General features: G+C 45.1%; 1 protein-coding gene across 4 annotated transcripts in view; it reads right to left on the reverse strand.

Annotated features, from left to right (window-relative positions):
• Positions 1-18081, reverse strand: part of RAB11FIP4 (RAB11 family interacting protein 4) — a 111222-nt gene that overhangs the window by 12469 nt on the left and 80672 nt on the right. For 3 of the 4 annotated variants that reach the window (XM_009094363.4, XM_030230718.2, XM_018918956.3), the window contains 5 exons: positions 7841-8064; positions 4380-4571; positions 2740-2874; positions 1289-1324; positions 295-394 (listed from right to left, as the gene is read on the reverse strand). In XM_009094363.4, the coding sequence (XP_009092611.1) occupies positions 295-394; positions 1289-1324; positions 2740-2874; positions 4380-4571; positions 7841-8064 (687 nt within the window). The remainder of the gene's footprint in view (positions 1-294; positions 395-1288; positions 1325-2739; positions 2875-4379; positions 4572-7840; positions 8065-18081) is intronic. The other variant, XM_018918955.3, reaches the window with a different exon arrangement.

Consider the following 18081-nt stretch of genomic DNA (forward strand, 5'->3'; position numbering starts at 1 on the left):
CAAAGCCAGCAGCAAAATTAAGCTCCACAATTCTGAGTTCCTCAGACCCTGCATGTTCCTTGAAGGTGATCACTGCAAACACACCATAAAGATGTCCTAACACAATGCCTAGATCTGAGCTTGCTCAGTTCTTGCGTTAAGCCTGAAAAGTGGTAATAGTAATGGAACATCAAGGACCTTTGAAATAAGCTACTTCAGATCATGCGTAATTCTGAGCAAGATCTTGATCCCCTGATGCTGGGCTCTAGCAGGATTTGGTTGGGTACATTACTCACAGGGCACAGAGATTCTCACCTTTTCAGTGATATCATTATCACAGGAGTCTATACTGTCTCTGAACAAGTCTTCTGTGCTGCCATTACTGCTGCTGAAGTTACTGTTGTGGAAGAGTTGTCTGAAAGATCAGAAGGATCATTATTTTGCTTGATGAGGAGGGAGGACAAAGAGTCTGGCTTCAGACTTTGAACATCCATGGTAAAATCTGTGCAATCATTTCAGTTAAAATTACAACTGTTTAAGCCCAAGTCTTACAAGAGACTGGTAGCTAAATGAAATCATACTGAGCACAGTCAATGACATTAGCTCTATGGAGTGAGTTCTTTGTTGCTTTTGATAGGATCTGCCACTAGCATTAACATAATTTTAAAAATACTTAAGTCTTATTCACACTATGCACTGAATTGTATTTGCCTTATTACAAATTTTAAATAAGGTCACCACTGCACATTGGTTAGTACAGTTAAGCTAGAAAATTTCATATCATAAGAACTTTAAAAAAACAGAAAAAAAGAAATATCAAGCAGTTCCCACTGCAGAATAGTGTCAGAATATGTAACACTGGAGATTATCTAAAATGTCTTTGAACCTTACAGCCCTCCCCAGACTAGGGCTGGTTCACTCAGTCAAAGGAAGATGACAATTCTGTATGTCCTTTTTAAAGGGGTGCTCTTGCTTTCCTTCACATTTTCGCAACAGCAGCAAGGCCCACATTAGGAGGGTTAAAGAAACAGCAGTTGGACTAATGAAATAACAGTACAAAGGAATACATTTGGCAGACAAGGAAGCAAAAACTATCTATATTTTAACAGAGCTGTTTCCAATTCAGCCGCCTGCTCCAAGAGTAACAGGGGCAACATTCATACCCAAACACAGGCCCCTTCCCTTAAAAAACTTATTTTGGTACATTTTTGTTTTTCTAAAATTATTCCTGCTTTCATCTCTCACTCCCACTTATGGAATTGTTATGGCTGATTCCACAAATATTCATACAAAACTTGAAGACTCTTACCTTCCAAAAGCTGTGCTTGATATTTTCCTGTTAGGGCTACATGGATACAGAAGGAATGATATAGGAATTAAACACTTATTTGACTCAATTTCGATTGTACAATGAAATATAATGGATTTTTTTAGCCTACTCAAAAGATGATTCTGTGAACAATACTGTTTAACAACTGAATCAAAAGCTGCAATTACTAAGAACACAAAGGTGAGTGAAGCCACAAATTACTGTGATCATTAAAAAGTCAATTTGCAGATACTGTTACATGTAGCAGAGATTTGTCAGTGTAAATCAGAGCAAAACTAACATTAGAAACACCACAAAGGGACACCAAGTTAGTGATGGACATTTATTCTGGATTTCCAGTTTTTAGATGATTTTATGAACAGTTAGTTTATCCTTCCCCATAATGCTTCCCAGTTCAGCACAGGAACTGAGGTCTTTCCATTGTTACAGTTCCCTTGTGCAGCCAGAGACTGGTGCTATCTAAACGAAGATCCCTTGCTCCAGAAAACACTGGAACCACATCAAAAATATCCTGCTGCATCTCTTGGTAAGAAGATGTCACATCTCTGTGTGCACAGACACAGCTCTTGGTCTGGCATATCCAGCCTCCCTCAGAAAATTCCCACTGGCTGGTCATGGTCTGGATGTTGGCAGACTCCTTGCTGGGGCAGAAGCACTGTTCATGGCAAGTTCCACACTGCTGTGCATCACGAGAAGCAGCAGTGCAGCGCTGCGTCCCAAGGATTACGCTGACTGGCAGGACTCACATCCAGTTTCTAGGGGGAGCTAAAATCCCACCAAATAATTCCATTCAAAAACTCTGGGTGATTGTTAGAAGCACTTCTTAAGTGCTCAGCACAGCTTAGGAGTGATCAAGTGGCAGAGAGAGAAACATAAGGAAAAGGCTGAAATTGCAAAGAACTCCAAAAATAACTTCTGCCATAGGATTTATCATTTTTCCAAGTTCTGTTGACATCACAAAAAAAATCCCACAGAAGCCAAGTACCTCTGCTGACCAGTAGCTTTAGGAGAGGTGTATGTAAGGTTATGTGCATTAGCCAAGGATCTGGAGATCCCTCCTTCCCACCTGGAGAAAGCAGGAGCTAACTGTAGATCTGCACTAAGCAGCACAGCAGATCCCACTTCCTGGGAAAAATTCCTTGAAATATCACTCTCACACTGCAATCAAAGAGCTCATTGGTTAAAATATTTGAGTTTAGCAATGATGTCTGCACCTTAAATCAGAAAAAATATTTAAGAGCTGATGAAGAACAGCATATTGGTTTGGGCTACATATCCAAGTCTAAATTTCTTACTGTTTTGTAAGAAGAACAATGTGTAAGATGGAATAGGATACAGAAGGGAGAGGGCTTGCTCTCCCTCTCCTCCTGCTATTAGCCAGTCTCATGTCAAGGGGGCATTGCCAAAAGCAGTGCAAATAGGCTGCTTACCTGTTTGCTTTCAAGTTTTTCAGCCTGGCTTCCAAATCGTTGAGGAGATTTATCTTTTTGCAGCACTGTGAGCAGTAAACATCCAGTAACTCGCTGTTATAAACATGTCTCATTTTTCGGGGGGTTTGGCCAGCACTGTTTGCAGGAAAGGAGAGATGTTACTGGCTGTAGTAACCAACCCACAACAGGTTTTCCTCATGACTGTGTGTCAGAGTCACAGATGAGGGACCTGAAGAACATCTCTAACCACAGCTCAGAGCTGATGATGGCCAGTGCTACTCTTAGGGCAAGTCCACCTGTCTGAGCTGAGGCCTTCCAGAGGATGTGGATGTTTCTGGGTGGCAGTGGAAAAAATCAGTTTGGGTGATCAAAAGAACAACAAAAGGTACATGTGGTCCACTGTGATGCACATAGCAAAGGCAGCTACAGGAGTATATTCAACCTCAGCAATGTCCCCCTCTCCTCTTGCCCATCTTCCCACTAGAGCCTGGCATGCAACCTGAAGAGTCTTCTCTCCAAGAGAAAGGCAGGAATATGAAGAAGAGAGTGGTCTGGTAGGAAGTCACATGAATCCCCTCAAATGGTAGGATGATAGGAACCCTGGAATGAGGAGGAAGGGAGAAGTGGACACAGGTCTGTAGAGGAGATAACAGTACCTCTTGGCATGATAAAGAGAAAATAAACTCAAATAAAAGTCAGCAATCATGGCATGATGTGCACTGAGCCCCAGGAATGAGAATGGAAAGTGCTGCATAAACCTGAGGAAAGAGGGGATGAAAGACAGGAACCATCATCATGAAGGGGCAGTGGACAGGGGTCTGGCTCTGCATGCATGAGAGACGTGGCCAGGCAGGATTGCAGAAATGCTGGAAACACAGGGAGCACGTAGGGGCTGCATGCGGAACAGAAGGATGCAGTGAGCTTGTCCTGCGTTAGCAGTGCAGACAAGACCTCTGTGTGCTATTGATCCAAGCAGACTAATCCTAGAGAATCTTCATGCTCAGCTCTTCCCAGCCCTGCTCACCCATTCCCTTGCCTGAGGGAAGGACTGTACAATCTGGACCTGCCTTGGCCACAAGATGTAAGAGCTGCAGAGACCGAGGATACATGCAGGAGGCAAGGGCACTGCTGTGGATTTGTAGCTCCTAACAGACAGCAGCTACTTGCTCATGTTTCCCAAGACATTCCAAGTCAATAGGATGCTTGTTTCAAATAACCCCCTGAACAGATTGCAGCAGTTCCTCTCAGAGATTAGTGCTAAGGATTCGTAGTATCAGAATGCTAAACAGAAACAGCTCTCTTGTAAGTCTTCCCTATATCAGGGTGGGTACATAATGTGAAGTTGGTTTCCTTTGCAGCAAATCCCTTCCAATACTAGCCCTGAACTGTGGAATTACTGTCTGCAATAGAAAGAAATCTCAACAAGTGAAATAGCCCAGTTATTTCAACAGAACCCAACCAAGGTAATCAGAAACAATATATTTGCTATAGCTCTTATTATTACATGCAGGTTGTCAATTAGAAGGCAGGAAATGAACTCATAATATTTTGCTTTTAAGGTAAGTCTACCTAACCAGTGTAAACTCTGCTATGGTCAGAGAAGAATAAAAATGGAAACCTGTTAATTAATAAGGAACAACCTGGAAGATACAGATGAGCCAAGGTCAGAGTAGGCGTTGGTTCTGGTCTCATCATCAGGACATGGGCTACTGGGAGTAAAATCCACATCATCTCCTTCCCCATAGTCTTCAAACTGTTCTTCATTACTGATCAGGGAGGCGGTGGAATAAGTGGAGAGGTCAGATGCTGCAGAAGGATTGTGAGGACTTGACCTGAAACAAGAGGTCAAAACATCTCGAAGGCCGACTTTGACAGCACCTCACCTCATATGGAACCTTCCACCTTCACAGGCTGTCCCCTCTTTAAAGCTGTAACCCACCTTTGTGCTAAAGCCCTGAAGTGCTAAATATACCTGATGTGCAGCTGACAGTGACTTGAGAGACAAGAGCATGAGAATCTACCAACAAGGTACCTGTGTGATAAGTTTGGATCAACACAAACCATTTTGCTTTAAAGAGCACACTTTGATGATCCTCAGCCACCACTTCCATGTGAAGACCACATGGGGATTTCTGCTCTGAATGCAGGAACCATGCAGACAGCTCTGAAATGCATGGGATAGTGAGAGGAACATGTATAAGACAGAGGCTGTCACTCTTATTCCATAATCAGAGAGTTTCCCAGTAATCCAGATACACCCTCTCCCACACCCCAGGAATTCCAGCCACTGTCCTCTGTGTGTGTGGTCAGAAAGAAACCTCTGCTCACCACTTACCAGAGAGTCACTAAAGCTACTGATGTGACTAATGGAGGCTGGATTCCTGCCCCTTCTTCCATCAGGACAAATTCTGTCTTGCAGAGGATATATGGACCACAAGAAAAGGCTGTCTAACTACCAGAAAAGTACCTAAAATGATGTTAAATAGGTAGGGAGTGGCAGGACCCTGTGACTTCAGAGAAAGAGGGTACATAGGTAAACAGATCAGCAGAGTCAGGCACCACAGGAAAGCAGCTGGCAGAGCAGTTTTGAGCACATCAAATCTAATAAAACAGAGCAAGATGGCTGCAGAGGGTGCACAGGGTTCACCTGCCCAGACTCCTGACTGCCCTGTGCAGTGCACCTGCAGAGGGCAGGTGTTTTACACAGGTTTACTCAGCTCCCACCTTGGTGAGGCAGTCAAACAGACAAGCCAGTAAATTTACAAAAAAGTTCTTACAAACAAACTTCTCCCTACAGAAAACCCACCTGGAAAACCTGAAATAGATGCTTCAACTGTGAGGCCCTGGCATTGCCCAGATGTTCCCTCTACAGCAGAACCCAAGGCCTCTGCAGTACAGACCGAGCACCAATGGAATTTGCTGGCACTTTATGCAGATCAGGTCATGTTTTTCTCTCCCTCTGCTTCAGTGCACAGTTCTTGTATCTCCAGCTCCACCAGCTGAGCCATGGGACAGTAGCTCCCAGGTGACATTGTTCTCCAGCAGCTCAACAATATTTCCTCCTCAGCTTCTTCTGAGTCTACCTTGAGCCTCTCAACCTCTCTACAGGGAGAGTCCTCTTCCTGTAATACCCCACTTGTGAGCTGTAAACAAGACATGCACCAGTGTTCCTTTGGTGGATGGTGCAAGCATCATTTGCATATCCCTTCCCTCCAAAAGCAATTAGTAGAAGAGGAAGCCTGCCAACATTTCAGATGTATGCTCTTTTGTTTCTCCTGTTTTGATGAGATCCATTTATAACCTGCAACTCATTTATCTAATTCACATTAACAGAAATTAGGGCAAGTCAAGCCAGGCACACTATTGAAAGATAAAGATAGGAATACTCATACAAGAAATAGATGAAACTTATCTAACAAGGCTCCTTGGCTGAGGGATTAGTGAGAAGCTCAACATATCACACTAACATTTATTCATAAAGTGCTGCTGTGCCATGAACATACTGTGTATTGGTACGTTTTTGGGAGATCCTACAATCCTACTGCTGTTTGCATCTCAACTGCAGGTACACCAAGTGAGTTTGGGAAGAAGCTCCTTGTAACACTTCCACCAAGATTAGAGGCCTAGGAATCACACAGTCATTTGCAAAGGAGTTGCTAAAAGTGACTGATTTTCCTCATTCTAACACTTTCTGAAGGGAACTTTCAAGTGTTTCGTGCTTTTTCGTTTGTTTGGGGTTTTTTTGGTTTGTTTTCAAAGGTAATCTCCTGTTCTTCAGAGCAAGATTTCAGAGGGCTGATACACCTGATACACACCTCACCTGCTTCTTCAGCAAGCAGCAAAGTAAATCTCTCTATTGCCCAAAGTAAATAGCTCTATTGCCTCTTTTAACAGAAAAGCCTGAAGCTTCTCATGCTTTCCCCCCCACAGATTTACCAAGGCTGAGGAGGTCTCAGAGGACAAATCAAGGTCTAGAAGAGCACAGTAGCTCCTGGTAGCTCCTGCCTGCCCCAGAAGGAGGGTACAGGAGGCACAATGCCTTGCCCACCCCCTTCACAAGAGCCTAACTGGCACAGCTGGGAGGAAAAACATCTCAAACACAGCATGGGAAAAGTCACCACAAGGATGGGGCTTTGGAGAACTGGGAATGGCAAGCAAAGGAGGAAGACAAGCTTGATAAAGAGCTCATGGAAACTGTAATTATCTTGATAAAGTCTCTGAGGTTGCTTGGGCAGATGGGAGAAGGCCAAAACTCAGCTAGCTGAGAAATTCAGGAATGAGGCAGCACAGGGAGCATCCAATGAGGCCCAGGAGAGAGAAGAAAGGCTGCCTTAGCAACAAACAAAGCTCAAGAGGCACAAATCAAGATGACAGGACAAAAATAGGGAAGACAAGGCAGAGCTTACAAAGCAAGCCCAGCTGAGCTCTGTCTGGTGGTAACTGCATTAATTCAGATCAAAGCAGGATTAAGCCAAATTAGGTTCTTTTCCCCCACAAACACCTTTAACCAGAACTCCCAGGTACACACCTGGGAAGAATCAAGTTAGGGTTACAGAGACACTGGTGTTAAGAGCAAACTATGGTTACACACACACATGCCAGGACACCCCGTGTTAAACACAATTTACTGTTGCACAATATAGGTAATGGGAAATTAGAAACACAAAGAATTATCTTGGTACGTGAAGTTGCAAAGCAAATCAGCAGAGCCCACAATACCGGGTACACAATTAGATGTACAAAAGACTGCAGCAGTATTCCCCATACTGAACTGCTTTGCAGGAAGTATTGTTTTAATTCCAGCAGATAAAGCTTATGGCAACAGAGAAGAACCTAGGTTTTGGGAGATGCTATTGCAGTGATGTGTTCTGGAGAGACCCAATGCTTTCACTTCAACACACAACGTGCACGTTCTGTGAGTGCTCACAGAACGTGCCAGAAGGAGCCAGGACCGAGGCTGTCTAAGCCACTTAGAGGACCTGGACATCCATCCCCCTTATGTTGTAAATGGATGTTAAGTTTCTAAATCCATCAGCCATCCTCAGCCTCCCCCAGGAGGGATTAGCCACATAAAGGCTCCTTCCTCCCTGGCACCACTCACTTGTCACCAGGCAGGAAGAGGCCACCGAGCATGCCGTCCTTGTCCTCGCTCCGACACACGTCCGAGGCCTCGGAGCTCTGGGCGCTCTCGATGGCACTGTCCATGTCAGACTCATGGTGAACCTCCTGCTGGGCCAGAGTCATCGCCTCCTCATCAGGAAACAGCTCCAACTCGCTGTAGGTGCTTTCGCTGTCCAAGTAGGCACAGTCCTGGATTTCACCGCCCTGGCACAAGGAAAATCGGGAGTCAGCTCAGATCAGCCCTGAAGGCAGCTCAGCAGACACAGGAGAAGCAACAAGACACTCTCTGGATGCCCTGGTAAGCAAGAGTGACACTGAATAACAGCCATGAAACAAAAAGCTGACCTGCTTTACAAAGCCAGCTCCTTCAAGCCAATAAAGCAGCCTGTACCTTCCAGAGGGGCTCATGTACTGCCTCTGACTTCACAGGGGAGAAGGACACAACACCCAGCTATAAAATGCAGTCAGTTTTACCCTAATTCACTAACAAAATGTACTTGAAGTAATAAATATCCTCAAAGTTTTATAACAAAATGAGACATCTTTTGAGAGATGGTAATATATTAGTCACCAAAAATTAGTTCTCTGATTAATATTACAGATTAAACAAAAGCAAACCAGGTAAGCCCAATGGTTTACCTTGTCTTTGAGGATGGACAAAAATTTGTAAGATGAAAAAAGAGTTGGCAGGCATTAAATTAATTAAATCGTTCAGGGTAAGTCTTGGTGACAAACAAAGATATATGAGAGCAGGAAAAAAAGGGCAAAATCATCTCTTCCTGGAGCCACATGTCTTGATTAAGGATCAACTAAAATAAGACATCATTCTCATTACTGCAACTCCTTGCTCTTGCTGTTTGCCCTCTCCCTCCCCTTCCTGCCCCACAAACACTAAGAATAGCCAAGACAAGCTGGGTTCTATTTGCTTGTCCCTGAGGCACAAAAAAAATTTCCTAATTGAAAAAATGAAGGCTAAGATTTTACTCTATCCTTTGATAAGCAGCCACACAATGCAGCTTTGACAATTCCCATCCAGCATGACACAAACAACTCAGAGCTGCAGAGCAAGTCCTGACTCAGAGCTCTACTCCAAAACTCATCTGGAAGCTCCACAGGCAGCCTGACCATTGAGCTACTACTAGCAAGTGAAGTTTTTAAAGCTGAGTTCACTGGCACAAGGAATGGAGCATTTCGTTCAGGGATATACCTCATGTTCAGGCACAACTGCCATCCCACCCAGGAATCCCAAGGCACTGGCACTATCACCAGCACTCCCTGCCCTGCTGTGAGCACGTTTGCTGCAACACCGACCCAGAGGCACCACTCAGCTCCAAGTCCACCGCCTCAGCCTCTGGATACTCTTCTGCTGGAGCCAAGGAGGCTCAAACCCACTTTTGCAGAACCAGTGATGTTCTGTGCTGATGACACCAACTGCCTTTTCAACTTCAACAGGAAAAGAGGCAGAAGCTGCAGCTTTTCAAGATTTGCAGCAACTCCTGTTAGAAATGCAGGTCTCACCATCCAGCTTTTTCCTGAAATACCAATTCATATAACTCTGAAATCTCTTCAGCATATGGAGGTTGAAGAAATTCCAAACAACCCCACCTGCTCAAATCTCATTAACTAAGATATACCCCAGCAGTGAAAAGGACAGCACTGCCTGCTGTGTTTGAAACTCCAGGTACACACTCAGAGCAGACACCTGGATGCTCTTCTAGCTGAGCTTTCAACAAGCCTTCCAGATTAACAAGCAATGTCAGTGAAACACCTGGCACTATTCAAAAAGCCCTTTCCCACTTTTCTGTGTCAGCTTTATTATGCCTGAAACTTTCCTGAGGTATTGCTTCAAGAGGTGTCCCAAAGGATTATCCTTGGTCTATACCACACAGTACTTATTGAAGCCACACTGCCTCATGCAATGGAATTCACAGCTCTGAGCCCCAGCCCCTCATCCCCAGCGGGTCCAGGTCTGGCAGGTCAGACAGCAGCCCTGGAACCTGCCCCACCTCAGCCCCAGGTTCTTCAGCACACCTGACCTGCACCCTCCCAAAGCGAGCAGGGATAACGCCACTGCTGTTCTTTGCAAATTACCTTGGGAGCTACAAATAGCACAAACAGAAAGTCCTTTTTAGTAGGTGTTGAAAAAGCAAAGATTGCAAAGAGCAATGACAATGTTTCAGAAGTGCCCAGAAGTGTTTATTTATCTAACATTTTCCCGAAGTTTTCTCCCCCACGCTGAGCCCCACAGGCACAGACATTATTTTCTTAACAAGTTCAATGCAATAAAGCCTGATTGCTATTATGGAATTGCACCAGCTGGTAAAAGTCTGATCTGGGAGGGAAAGAGAGGGGCAAGCAATACACAGTGGATCCCTGAAGCTCCCAATAAGCATGTGTTTTTCAGAGATCTTGGAGAAGTCTCTGCTTAAGCAAGTTTTTACAGCAGGAAAATCTCTCCGGTATTAAGCAAATTAACACAAGAAAGTAAAGGTCAAGAAGATCACGAAAGACTCTTTTTGCTCCCTGTAGGTAACACTGCACATTTGCTTGTTCTAATAATAGCAACTGAGGTGCTCTCTGAAGAGTCCATTAGCAATTAAATGTGCAGTGTCATCTCTTTAAACTTCAGAGGGCTTCTCCTCTCTGTCCCTTTCTAGCAACCTTCACACGTTTACTTGTATGGGAGAGCTGAGCGACACCACAGCACACACTCCACTATCCCCAGCCTGAGCAGTGCCAGGGATTCTTTTCCAAAGTGTAATTCCTCTATTCCTGCACCTTAAAGCCCTCTAAAGGAAAAAAAGAAGAAAAAAAAAAAAAAGAAAAGAAAAAAAGAGGGGAAAAAAAAGGAAGAATAAAAGAAATGAGTTTTTGAAGGTGATGGTCCCTCACAAGCCTCAACACCTGCTTTACAGCTTCGGAAATGCCTCACTGCCAGACTTGGAACCCCTCCTGGAAGTGGGTCCTCCCTTCTGCTGATCCCACCCTCGAGCAGGGGTAGCTCGGGGACTGATGGGGACTGGATAAATGGAGAACAGGGCCCAGCCCAGCTCCTTGGAGGAGGTCCCCCTCAGCTGCTGCCTCACAGAGGGAGAGCAGATGCATATCCCAGGTTGCCAAGGCCCCTCTTCGCAAACTTGGCCCAACCCCACTGCCCGATGCAAACAAAGTGGATGCTTAGGAAGCACATCTTAGCTGCTCCCTGAGCACCCTGCAAATCACACACTGAAGACCCCAGACCTTTCAAAGCCAGCAGCACCTCGAATGACTCTGCCAGGAGCAGGAGGGCTCAGCTCCAGTCGCTGTCAATTCCCACTTTAAAGTGCTCAAGGTCCATCTCCAATTGGAGAATTCTAACAATTGCTAACAATTTCAGGCAATGCACGGCAGCCAGATCAGCGACAGCCACTGTGGCTCCAGCCTGTTCCCTGTGGGCAGAACTACACGATGTACCACTGAGCTTTAAAAGCTTAGGGGTGTGGAATCCCTGCCCCCTGAAAATACAATATTCCTGGCACATGGGGAGCCCTCGTGCAGATCCTGTAAAGCACGGAACTCAGGTAACACCACTGTGGTGTCTCCTCAGCTCCCTGGGTGAAACCAGCCTCCAGTACAACTGTCACAATCACACACTGAATTAAAACTTTTCCTTCTGTGGCCTAAATAATCACTAGGAGAACACAGACAAAGAGACAAAGCATCTTTAAAATAACTAATACAGGTTTAAGTAAGCTATTACATGACAACAGAATCAGGCTGTGTTGCTGGTAAACAATATACAGGCATCCACACCTTACTGAGTAAAGCTGTAAGTTATTTGAAGCTGTAATTGTTCAGTGGTCATGGTTTCTCACAGAACTGTACTTCCAATGATGACATCTAGCACAAGCTGCTTATAAACCACACCTAAGGAAATTAAAGTAAAAAAAAAAGGGGGGGGGCTGATTGTACACATTAGCCTCTCAAATTATTCCTTCATAGTTTAGATATATACAGTATTTCATGTACCAAATTAGAGGTTGGCAAGAACAAGTGTTATTCAGGTAGCCTCAAGAGAGCTAACTTGAGATTAAGGAGAGTTTAAGAAGTTTAAAGATGAATAGACACTTCTAGCCTGAGTCATTTGTTTCCAGTGCACATGTCATTAGCAGAAACCAGCCAAGAGAATGAGGTTCTGACGACTTGAATATGAATCACTGGGGCTGTCATTCTCCTAGGCAGCTCCCTTCTTTGTTGGCTGAGTCAAAAGAGATAAAGCTGCTGCTTATGATCTTGGAAGATTCTCATAAAAAGAAAACCCAACCCTGAACGTTAAAACACCACCAATACAACATAGCTGCGGGTATCTTTAAAGCCCTAAGTGGTATGCACTTTATCCAATCGGATGCTCAAGATAACTCCAAGTGCTTCACAGGCAGCCGGCCAGACGCTTGTATAGCAACTGTTGAATATTCAGCAACAGTTTGCTCTATAGAAGCACCTGCTGCCCACAGATCCAAGGGCACTTCACAGAAACTAATGAATTCCCTTCCTCGAAAGAGGCTTTGTGTGGCTGCATTGAAGGCAGATGAGTAAGCCCAGCCTGCCTTTCCAACAGCCACCCCAAACAGAAGCAGTAGCCAGAAGACAGCGATTCCCATGGATTCCTTCTGATCCTTGTGGGGCAGGAAAGCAGTGTCAGCACTAGGTGGGTATGGGAATACAGCTCTGCCTTGCCCTGCACTGACCTGACTGGGCTTTCCCAGGTTGGAAGCAATCTCCGAAACAGGCATTTAAAGCAGCTGAAAGCTAGAAACTTGGCTGACAGACAGGCTACATGACATGCCTACATCAATACTTTCATGCTGAAGAGCAAGCCTTGTTAAAATTCACTCCCATCACAGCCAAATCACCAACACCCCTGACATTTAGACAGCCTCACAGTATGCCAGAGGAGACAGGGAAGAAAAGACGATCCAAGTATCCCACCACTCTGCAATCTGATTAGTAAGAGCTGGACCCATCACACACAACCAGAAACAAGAAATGCCACATGCAGACCAGCCATGGCCCTTCCTTCACCAGGACCATGCCTCTGACCCCTCTGACAAGCTGAATCTGATGTGGGACAGATAGAAGCCTGAGTCTCTGCACCTTCCCCAGCCACTTTCTTCCCAGCAAAAGCACAGGAAAAGTCACCTCAAGTCACCTCACCACAACTGCGAGAGGTGCCATGTGGAGGTGTGCCAGGCTTGGTCTCAGATGAAAGTTACTTACTGTTGCACTCTATCATAAGAGAAAATCCAGGCTCTCTCATCTTTATTTAAGCAGCCACTGCATTGGAAGGCAAGTATTCTCTTAATTACCGACTGACAAAGAAGGGTGTGAAGCATTTCTCCCTAATGTGTTTTAGAAACAGCCACTCCTCTACAAACATTTGCATATTTACACCAAGTGGGCTGCATTTTTAAAGCACAGGTTTTCCCCAGCGTATTTCCTTTCCTTTTCAGTTGTCAGGCAGAGGTGGGGAGGTGCTGATCTACCCTTTGATCTGACGGGAACAGGAGAGATGAGGAAGAGCCAGAAGAGGAAAATGTAGGAGCACTGAGACCACACATGTGCCTCCATGCCCATGACGTGAGTGAGCTCTCACCCACGGCAGGATCCCTCCTGCCCACATCTGGCTCTTGCCCACATCTTTCTCTCTCACCCAGGCTGCTGTGCCTGTGCACAGGGGAGAGCAGGCTGCTCACAGGCAGGCTGATGGGGGAGGGAGGAAGTCACACAAACCACTTCCATCTCCTGCTGCACAACACGGAAGAACACCCCGTCTCCCAGTATAACTGGGAATATAAAATCTCTCCAAGTTCAAGACCAGCATGCAGAGCACCAATATTCTACTAAGCTGTTCAAATACGAACTTATTTAGGGCCAAAAGTTAGTCTGGTCAACGCAACAGCTTCCTGTGATTGTTTAGTTACTCAAATCCAATATTTGAAGCTCAGTTTAAGGCAAAGCTTCACACATTGTTGTGGGTATTGGAAGGAACTTCTAGGGGCAAGGTTATTCCTAAAATCCAGATCTTGGATTGAGTGCTGGACAGCATCTTGGAAAGGCACTGAAGAGTCCCCAGAGAAGAGGGCAAGCCCGTGCTGCAGTGCACTGCCAGCCTCCCTCCCTCTGCAGGATAACATCTATCTCTCTACAACTGAGCAATTCAAGGACAACAGGTTTCGACTGGAAGACCAAGCTTCAGCTTCTGGGCTGTTCCTGCTGTTCCTCCACCCGAGGAGAGGGCACAGAGGTTCTGAAATGCTGCTCTGTGCTCTGGCTGGGAAGTTCAAAGTGACATCGTGCCTTTTCCAAGGCAGAGGAAAAAGGCTATGTGCAGCCAGGAGCCAGCCAGGGAACACAGGAGTCAGGAGTGTTTACACTCTGCTGTCACTTTAATTGGCCATAATGGAGATGCCAGACTTCATCATATGCAGGGTCCAGATCCAAGCACTCCTTTTCACAGGTCATTGTTTATGCTCTGGAAGTTTTAGCATTAAAAGGCTTTAGCAGACTGCTAATTTGATCCTCTGAAAAAAGTAAAAAAATAAAAAGTTCTTCCTTTTACTTTAAAGTTGTGTCCCATCACTCCCTGGGCTGCTCCCCACTACTGGACTATGATACACTCATCAGCCATCACTGGAGGGTCATCAAAGCAAGGAGAATCCCTTTGCAGATGAAAGAACATCCTAATATGCAGTGTTAGGAATAAGAGTGCATTACCTTCAGCATGGATGGGGCCAGCACATCAACCAGAGTTCAGATTTAAACCCACCACATCGCTTGGCACTTTGTTGCAGCATTGCTTAAGGCACTTTTACCTCTGAACTGCAAGACAGTTTCCTTTTTCTTTCACATATCTAAAAAAAGTGGTGTGAAGTGGCACCGTGATGACACACCACAAGTATGTCACAAACATCACTCAGGAAACTCCCAAGTTCAGTCCACTCCAGTAAGAGAAGAAACGAGATCTAACTACCTGAAAAGTCTCTGGTAACATTTCTAGAGTGAAATGCTTGTGACTGTGCAAGCTGCCAGACCTCCTCAGAGTGGTAACACGGCCCTTCCCACAGAGTGAGCTGCTGGGACAGCCCCCAGCAGGTACCCCATGCCACCCCCTCCTCCTGGACAGGGAGTTGTATGTTAAAATGAGCTATGGGCAACTCAGCATCACCTTCGTGCTGCGTGTGGGAGCGCTGCAGACCTTGGTTTATAAAAGCTGGTATACAACTTTAAAAAATACTCATACTTGCCTAAAAAGATCTGCAGAGCAGATAATACACGTGACATAATGAACCCTCTTGAGAAGCCTTTGCCTTGAGATGAGACAATCTCATTCTATTTTTAAAGTCAGAACGGCAGTAACAGGGAGGGAGGACAGAAAATGTCAAACTCTCAGCAGGGTTTGCTGCCTGGGTCTGTGGCTCAGCCCCTGCTGAGCCTGCCAGCAGGCCCACGAGGGCAGCTCTGGCACACTGGGGGCAGCAGCATTCACCATTCCTTTGGCAGCATCACCTGGGGGCAAAACTGTGCCCAGGGTTGTGTCCTGGGTGCCCCGGCCAGATGTCACAGCATTCCTCACACAGCAATCACAGATCTGCAGCTCATGGTCAAAGGCACCCACAGACCTCCCAGTACAGACCAGTCCTAAGCTCAAGGGTCACAGACTGTTACTTTGAAGCAATGGTACAAGTGAACACCTGGAGGCTGCTTTCAAAAAAATGTCCTAATGCCGAAGGCACTCACTTCTCAGTTCAGACCCCTAATTAACCAGCTCCAAGTTACAAGATGCTCTTTGCCAGTGGTGGTTGCTGCTCAGGGGACAGTCGAGCTCACACCCAACATGTTTTCCTTAACCAGCCACAAGGTCACCCTTCGGGGCCTCAATAAATAACAAAACCCTTGCATCACACTTGCCCCAGGCGCTGCAGGCACATCGGAGAAGAGCTCCCTGAGCTGACTTAGAGCTGCCCCAGCCCCTGGGAGAGATGGAGGAGGAGGAGGAGGAGGAGGAGGAGGAGGAGGAGGAAGCACCTCCTGGCACCTCCACAGCACCATTAGGCACAAACAGCGTGAAGAACAGGAAGAAGCTGTCCCAGGCAGGAACAGTTCTGCCTGTGTCTTAGCTAATTATTCACAGGAACACTGGTCAAACTCCCTTCCCCCAAGGAATTTGGAAACTCTAAATTTTGCATTTATTTTCTATACTACTGCAAGTCTGGTCTCCAGCAAACACAAGGAAATAAGGTCATTTAAAGAAAAACAAAGAAAAAAAAGATTTTTGCCTCACAACTCATACTTCTGTCTTGCCACCACCCGGGTTAGATTACACTGCAATCTCCAGCAGGGAGGGATGGTGGGGGAATGGGAGCAATTTCAGACCCCAAGAGGTAGAGAAACATCTCGAGTTTCTCCAACACAGTAAGAAGTCCAGCCATGCCTGATGAGGAGTAGTTTATATTGGCAAGCAGAGGGAAAGCATTAAGGATGTGGCTTTGCTGTAGTTTATACAGAAACACTTCCCAGAGCTCATTGGTCACTCTGAATGTAGACAAGCCTAAAAGGTAATTTACTTCATGTTTAAGAAATACTGAAGTAGCTCTGAAGAGCTCCTCATTAGGAGAAGAAAGGAGCTGCAGGACCTTGGCTGCTCTTCAGCTGGTGGCCGGGCAAACCACAGGTTAAGGCATTTCTGCTGCAGGAATAACTGGAATTGCAGCCTTTACCCAGCAAAGACTGCAAGTGCTGGATTTTAAAAAAATTTAGTCTCTCCATCTATTTATAAAGGACATTTTATTTATTTTTAAACAAAGTCTCTCACATACCTGCTCTTTTTTTTCAGTGAAAAAGTGCTTTTTTCAGGCTTTCCCCCTTTTTTTTCAGTTTCTACAGTGAAGTTAAAGCATTTAATTGCAGAAAGGCTGCCATGCACATCATCGAGCTCCACACATGACAAACACAAACTAAGAACCCACTGATCATAGACCCTGGCTTGGTCAATAAGCTGGATTTTTTTGATTTACACAGTAAATACACAAAGGCAGGAGATACCTTTGAACCCGCACAGACAAAGCAGATGGGAACCAAGGATTTCTAAGATTAGGCTGCAAACTGAAAACACAATTCAAAGCAGAATCATATGCAGAGACCCCCTCCTACTAATCAGCAGTATTCATTATTAGCTGCAACACAGTGCCCAAAGCACTGTCCTGTGCTGTCAGGAAGCACTTACAGAGCCTGTCCTGTGTTTGGTGCAGCAATCAACCTAAATGACTAAAGAAAGTACAAAAGGAGTGACATTATTATGCTACATTTCAGAATTTTAAGGGGTCAGCTACATAAACATGGTGAGCATTTGAAGATATTAATATCTGGATAATGGTTAATTCAGAAACAACCTATGATTAGTTTAATAACCATTTAAAGTGTTTCACTAAGACACTAGTTAAAATAAATAGTTAAGATCAAGCTATGCTCGACAGATGTAACAGCACTGGTTAATCAATAACTGGAGCAAAGCAATTCCATTACCCCTGCTATTCTGGCATGGGAAGTGTTTTGTTTTGCACATGGCAAAGATTCCCCAACTACCCTGGTGGTAAGAGCCCTGTCAAGACAACCACAGCTGAGAAACATCTGCACATCAGGTGGCTTCTGGGAGACTTGCTGCTGTGTGCAGTAATTCTTCAAATAACAAACTTGAAAGAAACCCATTACAAATGATTTTGAAACTGCTTGGAGGCTGCCACATCTTGTGTTGGGTACAGTTCACACTCCTCTCAGTTTGAACAGACACTGCCAAACAGCCGACAGAAGTTTCACCCTCCTTCTGTGCCCAGTTGTAAGAACAATACTCCACACTACTGCACAGATTTGGTGGTGACACCAAGTCATTCCCCACCTCCCCCAAAAATCAGAGGGATCACAGGCAGAAAAATAACTTATGTTGGGAAAGGGGAATCCAGGCCCATCACTGGAGCAATCCCCCCATTCACATGTCATCTGAATGGAATAAAACTATTTTTAACAAAAGTAGTTATGATAACATAACAACAAGGATCAAAATAATCACAAATTATACTAGTATATAGGTAATAATATAATATACTGGATACAAGTACCACAGAGTTCACATTTAGGGAGTCCATTCTGAACCCATTTCAAAAATTTTCTCCCATCTGTGCCTCCTCC

Source organism: Serinus canaria, chromosome 18, assembly GCF_022539315.1.
Source record: "Serinus canaria isolate serCan28SL12 chromosome 18, serCan2020, whole genome shotgun sequence".
Taxonomy (NCBI): domain Eukaryota; kingdom Metazoa; phylum Chordata; class Aves; order Passeriformes; family Fringillidae; genus Serinus; species Serinus canaria.